At 38.7% G+C, this 14594-nt stretch overlaps 1 protein-coding gene across 2 annotated transcripts in view; it reads right to left on the reverse strand.

Moving 5' to 3' along the window:
• The window catches only part of ACADSB (acyl-CoA dehydrogenase, short/branched chain), a 42267-nt gene that overhangs the window by 11135 nt on the left and 16538 nt on the right, over window positions 1-14594 (reverse strand). For both annotated transcript variants that reach the window (XM_008579536.1, XM_008579535.1), the window contains exons 2-7: window positions 11062-11221; window positions 7243-7343; window positions 4232-4438; window positions 3516-3686; window positions 2690-2815; window positions 1161-1253 (exon numbers count right to left, since the gene is read on the reverse strand). In XM_008579536.1, the coding sequence (XP_008577758.1) occupies window positions 1161-1253; window positions 2690-2815; window positions 3516-3686; window positions 4232-4438; window positions 7243-7343; window positions 11062-11221 (858 nt within the window). The remainder of the gene's footprint in view (window positions 1-1160; window positions 1254-2689; window positions 2816-3515; window positions 3687-4231; window positions 4439-7242; window positions 7344-11061; window positions 11222-14594) is intronic.

The raw sequence follows: 14594 nt of genomic DNA on the forward strand, positions 1-14594 counted from the left end.
GTTGTCAATCAAAATAGGCTTTTCCATCTCAGTAAAACGTTTTCATTACAAATACTGAAAAACTAAATTCTCTCCTATTGCAGGGTTTCGAGGGCGGGTGCCTTCAGTTCACTTGTTATATGTGCCTCTTCCTCTAAAAGGCATTCACCGAGACATAGTAACTACCTGACCTTAACTTTTAATTAGGTTATTAGACAACTTGAAATAATTAGACTAAAGCCCAGGCTGTGTACTTTACTGCCAGAACATCTGTATTATTTATATGTCCTGGAACAATGAGATCCAGCACTGTAGTTTTTAATGCCATATCTGATGAAGTTACATCACAGAAAAACTTTAAGAACAGATAAACCAACACTCTTTAATAATATACTATCTACTTTTGTAAGAAACCAGGTTAAATTTTGACCTATGAATAATCAGCAAAGTAATAGCAGCAGGAAAAATGTCTCATGTAATACAGTAATCCAATGTTTAACTATTCCAATAGCTAATACATATGTAACATCTTAAAAATCTAAAAGCTGTAAGTTCTTGAATTTTGCATAAAAATACTCTACAAAAATGACATAATTTATATAATAAAACCAAACACTTTATTCATTTTGTTTATCTAGAAAATAACTGATATCACTTAATATAAAAATGTATTACAAAGAACAAACTTGGCAAAACAAAAAAACCTGCCCATCTCACATGTCTATTTAATTGTGGCTATTTTATTTCATGTGTCAGGGAAAAAACTGCCAAACTTTCACCTGCAAAACACTAAGCAACTAATCTTTCATTACCTATAAATTAAATATCCTTAGTACACAGTAGAATAAATACTATTTATTCTTAATTTTAAAAAATTCTTTTAGAATGACTTCCATGCTTTGAAAAATTGATTTTAGAAGTTATCAGTTCAGGTATTGGGTAATACTTTAATGGTCTCAAAGAAGAGACACTATTACTACTAAGCCATTGCTTGGCTCTCATTACTTATAAATTGGCTAAGGTAGAATTTGAAATAATCAGCAGCTATTCTTCCACCTCATGTTAAGGGAAGGGTGCCATCTTGTGCTCACAAGCTTGCAAATACTCATTGGTCTTGCTACACTTTTGTCTTTTTACATTATAATTAACTCACACCTTGGAAGAGCTAAACCTTGACTCACCTGTGCAGCAATTCCTACTCTTCCTTTATTAAGACTCCCGATGGCATACTTATAACCATGTCCAAGGTGTCCCAAGATATTGGCTTCTGGAACCTGAAAATACCAATACGCACTTATTTCTCAATTTAATTTGACATAACTAATTTTGATTATATATTTTTAAATGCATGTAGACTCTATCACAGTACTTATTAAACTCCAATGAGATTGCCTGCTGACCTCTCCCTCCACACTGTTTCCCCTACAGCTCTCTGAGGAAAAGAACTCAAGTCCATGCTGTCCACTACTGCATCCTCAGAGCCTCAGACAATCTGTTGAATGAATGAATGAATCTAGGAAAAGGGAGTCTCATACAATCCGTCAATAGCATAAATGTATAACAATTTCCCCCCCAATTCTTATCTGTATGCTATAGTGTGAGAACATCATAGGGAGTACAAAAAATATGCAAGTACTTGCGGAAGCAAGAGTAGTAAACCTTTCCTGTGTTGAGACTATTCATTCTCATAAAGACAGACTGAGGGGGGTGTGTGCATGTGCGTGTACACGTGTGTGTGTGCACAAGGGAGAGAGGAAGAAGAAGGAGACAGAACAGACTAAAATGTTTCTTCATAGTTTAAAAAAATTAAGACTAGGAACAATAGAAAATACGCTGAGCATTATAATATTAGCAGCTGGCAGAGAGAGTGTGGAGAATGGAGAATGGAGAAAGAAAAGGGAAAGTGAGAAGGAGGAGGACGATTGAGACCAGTGGTGAGGTTCAAAACACATCTGTAGGGGGCCGGCCCCGTGGCGCACTCGGGAGAGTGCAGCGCTGGGAGCGCAGCGACACTCCCGCCGCGGGTTCGGATCCTATATAGGCATGGCCGGTGCGCTCACTGGCTCGGCGTGGTGTGGGCGACACCAAGCCAAGGGTTGCGATTCCCTTACCGGTCACGAAAAAAGACAAAAAACCAAACAACCAACCAAACAAAACCACATCTGTAAAGACATTCTCTGCCCCCGACGTGGAAACTGATCAAGCTCTAATGTGAGTTGTAGAAAACCCAACACCACCTGTCCTATCTATGTAACGTTCCCAAGCACAAGCATAAGCATCTGGCAATCTTCCTTGTTTTTAGCAGAAAACTCTAGGCGGGTTGCTGCCTGGTTGCTTTCCACTCCCGCTGAGCAACACCCCCATCTTGTGGCCTTTGGTGCACTGACACCACGCTTCCTTCTCTGAAGCCGTGGTTGGCGCACAGTATCAAGCAGTATGTAAGTTGTAAATATAAATTGGATTAACGCTCGGCATTTGCTCCCGAGAACAGCTGCTGGGCAGAAAGTTCTCCCCTCTTAGCCTAAACTCTTGTGAAAAGTACATTTACTCATGACTTAACCGAAGAACATTGTTCAGGACTTTCACAAAATACTCTCCTGTGCATGCTTACAGCTACTTAGTATTTTCACACCTCTCTTGCACCTTCCCTTTGGTTCCAGGCAAAGCTTACTTCACATCGGTCTTTTACTTATTATTCTAAGATACCCACCTTGACATTTTCAAATGTTAATGAGCAGGTGGAAGAAGCTCTGATCCCCAATTTGTTTTCTGACTGCCCTACATGAAGGCCTTCAGTGTCACGATCTACTAGGAAACAGGTAATTCCTTTATATCCCTAAAAAAAATTTTCAAATGCTATTACCACTTGGATTTATAAAATCCCTTGTTTCTAAAGAGTTCAAAGTAAAAAAGAAAAGTAAAAACGGACTTGAATAATAAATACTCATGAACTCAGAACTGCAACATGTGCATTATGAAACAAGACTGATCCAAAATCAACAACTTTACCATTTCTTTTACTTTTTCAGAAACCATGGATATTATTGTTACACTAAGGCATTACATGATCATGAGAATTTCATGTTTTAAATTTAATTTTAATGAATATTTTAAAGTTTTATCAATTTAATTCAATTAAATGTTACATTAGTGAAAAGACAAAAGATAAAATGTATTTACCATTTTGCTCTATTTTCCAACGGAATAAAATATTCTTAAAAGTAAATGTATTTAATAGGTACTTAAATTCTTTGATATTAAATAGGAAATTTGAAATTCTACAAAACTAAACATTACCTTCTTATATAACATATTAAAAGATAATAAATGGTCTTCCATGTAATTAATAATTGTGTCAACAATATTTATTTTAGGAGATTTAATAAATAAGGAATTGAAAAGATGCCAGTTCAAGTCTAACATTTTCAGTACTGAGAAGGAAGAATTTAAGACTAAGTCCTAAAAAGGAAATGGAAGGAGGAAAAGAAAAAAAAAAAAAAAAGAAAAATGATGAGAAAAAAAGTTTTCAAACTTACAAGGTTGGGGTCTATGTTTGCCATCACAAGGAAGAGCCCGGCTTGCTGGGCACTGCTAATCCACATCTTTGACCCGTTGATTACATAATAATTTCCCTTTTTATCAGCTCTAGTCTTCAAAGCAAATGAGTCACTACCTGCTCCAGCCTCTGAAAGGCAGAAACTTCCTACCTACACAGGTGATAAATAAAATGCCAAATTAATAACTATATTTACCCTGTGTATAACAAATATATATGGCAGAATGAACATTTATAAATTAAACATTTGGCTACTTTTTTAAAAAGGCTGTACTTATCAAAATCGTAATCGTATTTTGACATTATTATTTCCCAAAATATACCCTACTATTTGTCCAAGACAAATTTAAAGACTTAAGAACACATACTTAAGTTTATTTAAAGTGATTCTAATAATTACAGTAGAAAGACATCTCAATAGAAATGGAACCATTAACAAAAGTATTGAAAATATAATTGGGACAAAAGAGAAATAACTTTATCGATTGATGATTATTCTCTAAATTTCTGAGTGGCAAGTGAGAGGCACAGTGTATTCTTCTAGGACCATTAATTTAGTGAGCACTACTTGATTAATTAGTAGTGCTGCACTGTGGTCTTGGACAGGAAATTCAATACTGCAGCTACTTGATTCTCCCAAAAATACTGTAAATTTTGAAAAGATAAGATCCATTTCAGCAACTTGTCTCAACTCACTTTTTCTGTAACCAGGTTAGGCAAATAGGTGGCCTTTTGTTCTTCTGTTCCAAGTTCTCTAATCAGCGAGTTAATTATTGTGTTCTGGATGTCACAAAAGAGAGCCACGGATGCATCAACTTTGGCTAATTCCTCTATCACTAGGATAGTGGAAAAAAATGAAGCTCCTGTTCCTCCATATTTTGTGTCAACTTCAATACCCATCAACTGAAGGAAAATCAGGAAAACATAGATTAAGAGAGCTATTTTTATAGGGGGAAATTTCTTGCAAGAACAAGTTCAAAAATAAATTATAACATGTATGTTCTTAATTTTAAAATTCTGTATGTATAGTTTATTTTAATTTGGAATGGCTATTACACTATAAGTAACCAAAAAAAATCTATAGCAGAAATATATACAGTTAGCCCTCCATATCTACAGTTCCGCATCCATGGATTCAACCAACCGGGATCAAAAATATTTGGAAAAAAAATTGTGTCTGTACTGAACATGCACAGACTTTTTCCCTTGTCATTAATCCCTAAAACATACAGTGTTACAACTATTTACGTAAAATTTACATTGTATTAGGTGTTTTAGGTAATCTAGAGATGATTTAAAATATTCGGGAGGATGTGTATAGGGTTATATGCAGATGCTACTCCATTTTATATCAGGAACTTGAGCATCATGGATTTTGGTCCTGGAATCAATCCCCCATGGATACGGGGATGACTGTATATTTGAAAAGAATGAGATTACATGCTATCATTTGTTTCTTTCTGGGATACAAAAAATGAAAATAAGAGAGGAGAAATGCTTTGAAGAGTAATTGAATGGAATGAGAAAATGTCTTATATAAATCTACGCTGACGATCCTTCTCGTTGTTGAAGAAGTGTTGTTGAACTGTTTGACTGTGTTTTTGTTTTTCAACATGAAAAACATGATTTTTTTTCATGTTGAACTGTTGTTGCCTGCTTAACTGTGTTTTGGTTTTTCAACATGGCCCTTTTACACTGATTTCAATGTAATAAGGAAACAGAAGAGAGTAACCTACCCCTCAGTGGGAATGTCTACACTTTCATTTAGTATAATCTCTTCCAGTCAGGCTCCTCCACCTTGACTTTTTCAGCTGAGATAATAATCAAATGACTATTCCTTTTGGGCCACTTCAGCAAGTTGAGGATGGTTAGCAGACAACATTAGGTGGTGTTTGCTAGCCACACTAGACAAGGCACAGGTGCCTGGTAAACAGGACCAAATGGTGGCCATGACTTTCTAATAAGCCTGAGCAAGCCTGACCATTCAGTAGTTACAGACATGAAACTTCCACAGTACTCCGGTTTGAAGTGTCTTCATTTCAGAAAGAGAATGTGTGTACATGTAACTCAAGATCCACAGCTGTTAGCAGATAAAAGGATAATGCTCCCATTCTCTCTGGACACTCTTTGAATCACACCATGCTACAGTCAGGGTTGTGGCTGTTATATTTTAGGCTGAAGGAAAACTTAGCTTACATGAAGGTAGAATCACAGAGGGGGATGATTAAAATGGTGAGAGAACCAGAAATGATGTTCTGTGAGGAAGAACTGAAGGGTGTGGGTGTGCCTGGAGACGGGGGAAGGCCTGGTCACTATATGATTATAACATCTTGAACACATGTAGAGACACTCCTTCTCTAAAAAATTCACCAATCTCTCCTAAATTGGAAATAGTGTTTTTGTTAGCTATTTTTGTTAGCAGGTGACCAAAGAGCTGGGATAATGGGAGGTAGGAGGCAGGGGAGGCTGCACCTAAGCAAGGGCAGTTTATGGAGATGGGGGAGGGGACAGGCACTGGATCACTCTGCAGACAGCCCTGGCTGCAAGAACTACCACCTTAGGAGAGGGACTTTCAAATGGTGAAACCATAAGACTTTTTAGAGAAGCCTAGAGTGTCTGCAAACAACAAAAGTGAAACCTGGCTGAGAAATGAATGGACTTGCAGAGTCTATCTGTTTTATGCACTGGACTTCTGTTTGACCCACTGTGGCGCCACAGAAGATTCTATTTTCCAAAGAGTTTCATTGCTAAAAGAAAGCTGGAAAAATCACCACGATACATGGTATAAAAAAGCTGGTAGCTTTAAGGTGGAAAGAAATAAAACTTTCTAGCTCAGTGGCAAAGATTATTTTTTCAAACAGGATAACAGACAAGATTTGGGCCAATGGCTCTAAATAGCAGACCCCCATTCTGGGACACCCTCAGTATTCAAAATAAAAGATAAATCTCTCTTCATACCTGTGGAGAGGGAGAAATGATGAGTAAGTGCAGTGATTTTTAAAATGTTCTCCTTGGAGCTCCCGTGTTGATAACCTCCCCCCCTCCACACAGCTGGAGCAGCTTTACCTTGACCTATTGTATATGTCATGCTTCCATTAAAAGGCTGTGTGGCTTGAAAAGTTAGAAACCTGTTGTCCTGGTTAATGTGGAATTCAGACATCACCTCTGCTTCTAACTTTACCACTTACATAGGGATTCGGGTAGGCTATATACTACACTATGAAGTTTTACCATCTAAAGTGAAGTTTCTTAACTGTGGCATTCAGCTGGATAATTCTTTGTGGTGTACTGTCCCGTGCATTATAGGATGTTTAGCAGCATCCTTAGATTTACCCCACTAGAGGCCAGTAGCATGCCCCAGTTGTGACAACCAAAAATGTCTCCAGACATTGCCAAATGTCCCCTGGGGAGCAAAATTACCCCCGGTTGAGAACCACTGTCTAAAGAAATCACTCTCTCACTTCCAAACTTGTCCTTAAAAAGCACAGCATTGCTAATTTAAAATGCTAATTTCATTTTAAATAAATCTTTAACTATATAAATATTAACTAGAATTTCAGTCTAAAAAGAGAACACAGATGATGTGGACTAGGAAATGAAGAGTTCATTATGCTATCATTACAGTACCCAAATTAAAAAATATGCATACATTTTAACACTGAAATGTATTTATAAAAGTTTGAAATTAGAGGAATTATAAAATATACCCCTTGTTGAAATAATCCTTGTATTATTGATTTCTCCAATTTTGAATTTTCATCCATGGTTGAAACCAAAGGAGCAACTTGCTCCTGTGCAAATTTTTTAACTGCAAGAAAAAAAAATTACTGGTAAGTCTATGTTCAATTAGCAGTCATATTAATAAAGATTATAACAGTTCATTAATAGCTTACTGACAAATTTTATTTTTTAACTAATAAGTTAAAATATACATAGGTGCTCTTCTTTTTCTTTTAAAATAGATTTTACAGTTTTTTTAAAACACAGAAAGGTATAATTCCCCACCCCTCTTTATAACTCTTGATAGCATTAAAAACCAAATGATACATGTATATGGTGCAAAAATGTAAACAATATAGAAAGCACAAAATGAAAAATAAAAGCTGTGCTCCCTGCCCTGGCCCTCCAGTCCCTCTCCCCAAAAGTAACTAATTTTAAGTTTATTATGTATTCTTTCTGAAAAACTTTCTTTTATATCTATCTATATAGACCCATACATTATATAATATATATATATATATATATATATATACATACATATATATAGACGCTCCTCAACTTATAATGGGGTTAAGTCCCAATAAACCCATCACAACTTTAAAATATCCTAAGTTGAAAATGCATTTAATACACCTAGCCTATCGAGCATCATAGCTTAGTATAGTCTACTTTAAAGTGCTCAGAACACCTACATTAAGCTACAGTTGGGCAAATCATCTAGCACAAAACCTATTTTATAATGAGGTGTTGACGGCCTCATGTAATTTGCTGAGTACTGTACTGAAAGTGAAAAGCAGAATGCTTGTGTGGGCTGTCTATTCCCGTGATCACGTGGCCGACCGGAAGCTGCAGCTGGCTGTGCTGCCCCCACATCGTGAGGGTATCTCACAGCACATCGCTAGCCCGGGAGAAGACCAAAATTCAAAATTCAAAGCACGGTTCCTACTGAATGTATATCACTTTCGCACCATGGTAAAGTTGAAACATTGCAAGTCAGGGACCGACTGTCTGTCTATTTTACACAAAGGAATCCTAAGGTATACATTCAGCTGTGCCTTGCCCCTCGTCCACACACCCCCATATCTTGATGATCTTTCTGTGCAGCACCTCCCATCTCACTTGGTCCTTTTAATAGCTCCATTGTCACACAGAACAGGGTTTCTCTACCTTGGTACTACTGACATTTTGGAGAAGGTAAATGTTTGTCGTGGGGGATGTCCTGTGCATTGTAGGCTATTCGGCAGCATCCCTGACCTTTATCCCAGTAGCGCCCCCTCATTTCTAAGTTGTAGAAACTAAAATGTCTAGATATTCCTAAATGTTGAAAACCACTGTTCTAGACCTCCACAGTTTCATTTTTTATGTTTAAGTCCTGGATGCATCTGGAATTAATTTTGATGAAAGTACCTTAACTTTACTACCATCATACTATCAAGTACTGCGTATGGTAAAGAAGGCAACTGTGCTTCAATGTAGTTTGAGGCATGTCAGCTTGCTCCTTTGTTTCTGCACAAGCTATTCCCTCTGTCTAGAATGTACTTCCTCCTCTTCTGCAGCTGGCAAGTTCCTCTTCATCCTTCTGGTATGGCTTAAGCACTGCACTCTCTGGGAAGCCTCTGCTGACTGCTTCCCCATACCTTTTCCTGCCACCCCTAGCAGATTTTAGGTGCTCTCTTCTTTGCTCCCCAAATATCTCTGTGACATTTACCATGTTATTTTGAAACTACCATATTTCTTTTACTTGACTGTCTTTGCCACTAGACTATGAGTCCCTTGACAGCAATGACTTTTTTTCTTGCTCATCTTCATGGCCTCTGTGATTAGACAAGGCAGGTACTAAATAAATAGATATACGAGTGACTAAAGACGGAATCAAGGAACTCTAAGAAAATTCTTTTGATTTATGTAAAATATTTGACCACCCACCCTGTTTCTTCCTTATCCACCCCAAACTCACTTCCCTCAGAGACCATATCTAATAGCTCAGGGGAGCAAAGGAAAAGAAATTTACTTCTGGTAGGCAGAATTCTAAGGTAGCCCTAATATTCCAAGCCCCCGGTGTATACATGTCTTCTCTCAGTAACTCAATTAAACACAAATCTAAGTTCTGCTGAGAAGGAATTTTACAGATATGTTTAAGGTCCCAAATCAGCTGACCTTAAAACAGAAAGATGATCATTAGTAGGCCCGACCCAAGCACGCGAGTCCTCAAAAGGGATAAGGCTCTTCCTGGTGAAAAAGGTTTTAAGTGTGAGAGGGGTCTGATGCAAGGAAGAGCCCTGGGTTTTGAAGATGGAAGGAGCCACACGACAAGGACACAGAAGTCTCTAGGAGCTGAGAGCAACCCCTGATTGACAGCCAGCTAGGAAAGAGGGACCTCAGTCCTACAACTGCACGAAACAGAATTCTGTCACAATCATGTGAGCTTGGAACATCTCTGAGCTCCAGATGAAAACACAGCCCAGCTGACACCTTGATGGTAGCCTTGTGAGACCCTGGGCCTGGACTCCTGACCTACATAACTGTGAGTTAAGTTTGTGGTGATTTCTTACATAGAAATAGAAAACTAATTCACTTACCATCCATATTCTCCAAGAACAACAATTTTGATATTGGGCTACAGATTTTTAGTATGTCTTAATTTTACAAACACACAAATCCATGAGGGTACTTCAAAAAGTTCATGGAAAAATGGAATCAAAAGATAATACAAGGGCTGGCTGGTTTCTCAGTTGGTTAGAGTGTGGTGCTGATAACACCAAGGTCCAGGGTTCGATCCCTGTAACAGCCAGCCACCAAAAAATAAAATAAAATGAAATTTAAGAAAAGAAAAGATAAGACAAATCTTTCTACGAGCTTTTTGAATACCCCTTATATGCATATAAATAATGAATGTAAACTGCTTAAAAGTTTAGTGGCATACAACTTCTGTTTCCTGATTGAGGTCCCTGTTTCAATCACAGGCATTTCATAAAGGTAAATTTAAAATTCCACATAAAATATTAAAATCTCACTATCTAAAAAAACTGGAATATGTATGTACTTCTAACTTTGCAAGCTATAAAAGAAAGTGGTAAGGGCCGGCCCGTGGCTCACTCGGGAGAGTGTGGTGCTGACAACACCAAAGCCACGGGTTCGGATCCCACATAGGGATGGCCGGTTTGCTCACTGGCTGAGCGTGGTGCTGACAACACCAAAGCCACGGGTTCGGATCCCACATAGGGATGGCCGGTTTGCTCACTGGCTGAGCGTGGTGCTGACAACACCAAAGCCACGGGTTCGGATCCCACATAGGGATGGCCGGTTTGCTCACTGGCTGAGCGTGGTGCTGACAACACCAAAGCCACGGGTTCGGATCCCACATAGGGATGGCCGGTTTGCTCACTGGCTGAGCGTGGTGCTGACAACACCAAAGCCACGGGTTCGGATCCCACATAGGGATGGCCGGTTTGCTCACTGGCTGAGCGTGGTGCTGACAACACCAAGTCAAGGGTTAAGATCCCCTTACCAGTCATCTTTTAGAAAAAAAAAAAAAAAAGAAAGAAAGAAAGAAAAGAAACTGGTAACAAGGCAGCTTTTGGCAAGAACTGGGGAAACAGGGAACGAAGGTGGGGGAGACTTAACTTTTAACTATATAGCCTTTTATTCTGTTGGTTTTTTTTAATCTTGGATATGTAATACTTTTTGTCAAAAAATTCCATTCACAAACTTAGATGAACACATCTTCCAAGTGTGTCATATGTAATTTCAAATTGTAGACCCAACTCACAACCAAAAGAATAATAAGGTGAAGTTGAGAAACTTACCTGAGCTCTTTATCATCATTTCCTCATCTGTAAATGTTTGCAGTGGGGCCAAGGGTGATCCATTATTTGTCATATTGAGTGCAGCTTCTGACTGGGTAGATTTTAGGACATGAGGAGGAATTCTCCATGAAGACAGGCCAGTTGGGAAGTTTCTTCTTAGCTATGGAAACAGCCCCCATTGAGTAGAGAACATACACCACACACACACACACACACACACACAGACAAAAGTAAGAAAGGTATTTAAATATCAGTGTCTTTGGGAATAACGTTACAGTCCTTTCTTATACTTTGTGTTACTAAAATAAAGGAGCTTAACCTAGTACATTTTTTAATTCACTGTCTTTTGAACATAACCAGAAAATAGTTTGTTAACATTATATGTTATCTCCTCTATCCAGCAATGTGCTGTTGTAAATAAATTTCCTAGGTAATTAACTTTTACCAGACAAGGACACAGAACTTTCTAGGTGGAACTCATTCTCAAAATTTATTTCACATTTCACTGACTGTGTACAAAGGGAAACCAGAATACTGTATAACACGCTGGATGTCTAAGACTGACAGCTGTCAAGAGTCTTGTGAGGGCACATGGGCAACTAAGGGGGACAAAACTACCTGCCTTATCTGACTGGATCCAGGCAGCTGTGCTTTTGTGATTTCCATGGCTAGTTTTGTTTTTGTAGCTTCTCATTAGTAAGAGACAGTGCAGCATAAGGGTTAAGAAAATAGCTATTTGACCTTAGGCAAGTAATTTTCAACCTCTCAGTTCAAACCTCTCAGATTCTGTTTCCTTACCTACAAAATGCAGATAACAACGTCTTGGAGTTTTGTGAGGATTGGTAAGACAATCTATATACAGAGTTTAGCTTAATATCTATCATATAGTAAGAGCTCAATAAATGCTAATGACTGTATCTACTACTTGGTGGTTATAACAGAAATAGTAGAAGTAATAATGTAGTTAAACTGTCAGCTACCAGTTCCCATCATTAGAATGACTCTCTGTTGCAGTGTCACATGTAGTAATGTAGTAATACTTCGAACACATGTAGTAATACTCCGAAATATGTTTCCTCAGTAGTTTTGATTATACAATGAAAATTGAGAAAAAAGAAATGAGTCATCATGTTTGGAACCATTGTCAATCTTTGCTATCTATTGGACAATCTTTGTAGTTAGGTGCTAGGAGCAGACATATTCTGCTCTGGATTCACCGGGAAAAAGAAAAACTGGCCAGTCAGATGAAAACTGTATGTGTCTTCAGTTAAAATATTTTGTTTTATTTTCAGAATTAGGAGACAGATAGTTTAGGGCAAAGTTGCATGAAATATATTTTTCTCATTAAAAGAGAGTTGGGGGCCGGCCCCGTGGCTCACTCGGGAGAGTGCGGTGCTGACAACACCAAGGCCGCGGGTTCGGATCCCTATATAGGGACGGCGGGTTCGCTCACTGGGTGAGCGTGGTGCTGACAACACCAAGGCCGCGGGTTCGGATCCCTATATAGGGACGGCGGGTTCGCTCACTGGGTGAGCGTGGTGCTGACAACACCAAGGCCGCGGGTTCGGATCCCTATATAGGGACGGCGGGTTCGCTCACTGGGTGAGCGTGGTGCTGACAACACCAAGGCCGCGGGTTCGGATCCCTATATAGGGACGGCGGGTTCGCTCACTGGGTGAGCGTGGTGCTGACAACACCAAGTCAAGGGTTAAGATACCCTTACCGGTCATCTTTTAAAAAAAAAAAAAAAAAAAGAGAGAGTTGGGACAGGAAAACTCTGGACTAGAAAGAAGGGGTACTCGTACATGAGATATTGTCTTCTTCCTGATAAGAGAAACTGGACAAATTAAAAAGTAGGGTAGGCAAAGAGAGGTAAGAAATGGAAGTACACAGGGGCTCAAGAAGGGGAGGAATGTTGCTAGGTAGCAGCTGACACAAAGAAAGAAGGAAGAACTAGGGAGAAGGAGCAGCAGTATTATGGAGAAGTTAGAGAGGTACGTATGCGGGACCATCTTGTTCAATGACTGCTGGGAGAGTCTTGGTTAGGCTCCCCAATATACATTTGAATGAATGAAAGAATGAGCCAACTAGTCCTCACAAAATGCTCATGAAAGTTGACTATTATTTTTAAAAGTGCAGTATGAGTACATTGCCCACATATCTTATTTCTAGGGGAGATTATTTACTTCACTAAATCCACTACACAATTCTTCGTGTCTTAGTCAACATATCATCTTTGTATCTCAGTAAATCTTTAAAAGAAGGCCCACCACTGAGAAACTTAAGAAGCCAGTGTGTCTTAAATAATATGTATTTTTCCCAATGACACAATTGTAAGCCCCTTAGTCTCAGTACTGCTACTGACAAAGTATATGACCATTCGACACACAGCAATAATTTTAGGTTCACAGATAACAGGCAAATGTACTTTAAAAAGTATGAAATGGTATACAATCATAGGGTGAGATTATTGAAGATGCTCATCATAAAATACAGTGACTATATGCTAAGTGAATGGAATCCGTCTTTTTTTTTTAAAGATGACTGGTAAGGAGATCTTAACCCTTGACGTGGTGTTGTCAGCATCACATTCACCCAGTGAGCTAATAGGCTATCGTATATAGGGATCCGAACCCATGGCCTTGGTGTTATCAGCACCGCACTCTCCCGAGTGAGCCACGGGCCAGCCCCTGGAATCCATCTTTAACCAAAGCATTAAGAGATATTACTTATTCCTTTTTATGGCAGAAAAAAAAAAATCCATTTAATATGACAGTCTTTAAGAAAGGAAGCTTTTCCTTTCCTTGCCTTTAGCCGTATAGCTTGAAGTTCTGATGCTGACTTTCTAGTGTTCCCTGCCCTTCAGTGTTGATCTCAGCCTTTGCAGCTTTGCTGTCCTCTCCATCAAAATGATTTTCCACAGTTATAACCCATTGCACCACATCATCACATTTTTTTGTACAGAGCAGCAATTGCTACTTGAATGGAATAATGGTTATTTATGCCTTGCCAAATACTTTTCAGAGCTTGAGTCTGAACTGTTTCCTACTCATCTGACCAGAGTTCTGTTGCACTTAGAAGTGCTGATGATCAAACCTGGGGGCCGTGGACTCCTGTAGACAGAACAATAAAGTCCATGAACTCAGATGGGGGGAAAGTTACATCTTTATTCCACTAACCTCTAACTGAAATACAGCATTTCCTTCATTTATGAACGTCGGCAACAAGTGACAGTAGTACTAGCAGTATCTGTGACTCTGTCATCGAAAGAAATTAAGGATATTTTTATATCATATTGAGTTGGTATAAATACCTTGAAATAATATTTATGCTCATCATTACCTTACAGCAATTAGTAGAACTGCTGCCAGATCTTAATTAAGAAGCACATACAGTTGTCCCTCGGTATCTGTGGGGGATTGGTTTCAGGACCTCTAGCAGATACCAAAATCCACAGGTGCTCAAGTCCCTGATGTACAACGGTGTAGTGCTTACATATAACCTATGCATATCCTCTCGTACACTTTAAATCA

Source organism: Galeopterus variegatus, unplaced genomic scaffold, assembly GCF_000696425.1.
Source record: "Galeopterus variegatus unplaced genomic scaffold, G_variegatus-3.0.2 Scaffold1906, whole genome shotgun sequence".
NCBI lineage: Eukaryota > Metazoa > Chordata > Mammalia > Dermoptera > Cynocephalidae > Galeopterus > Galeopterus variegatus.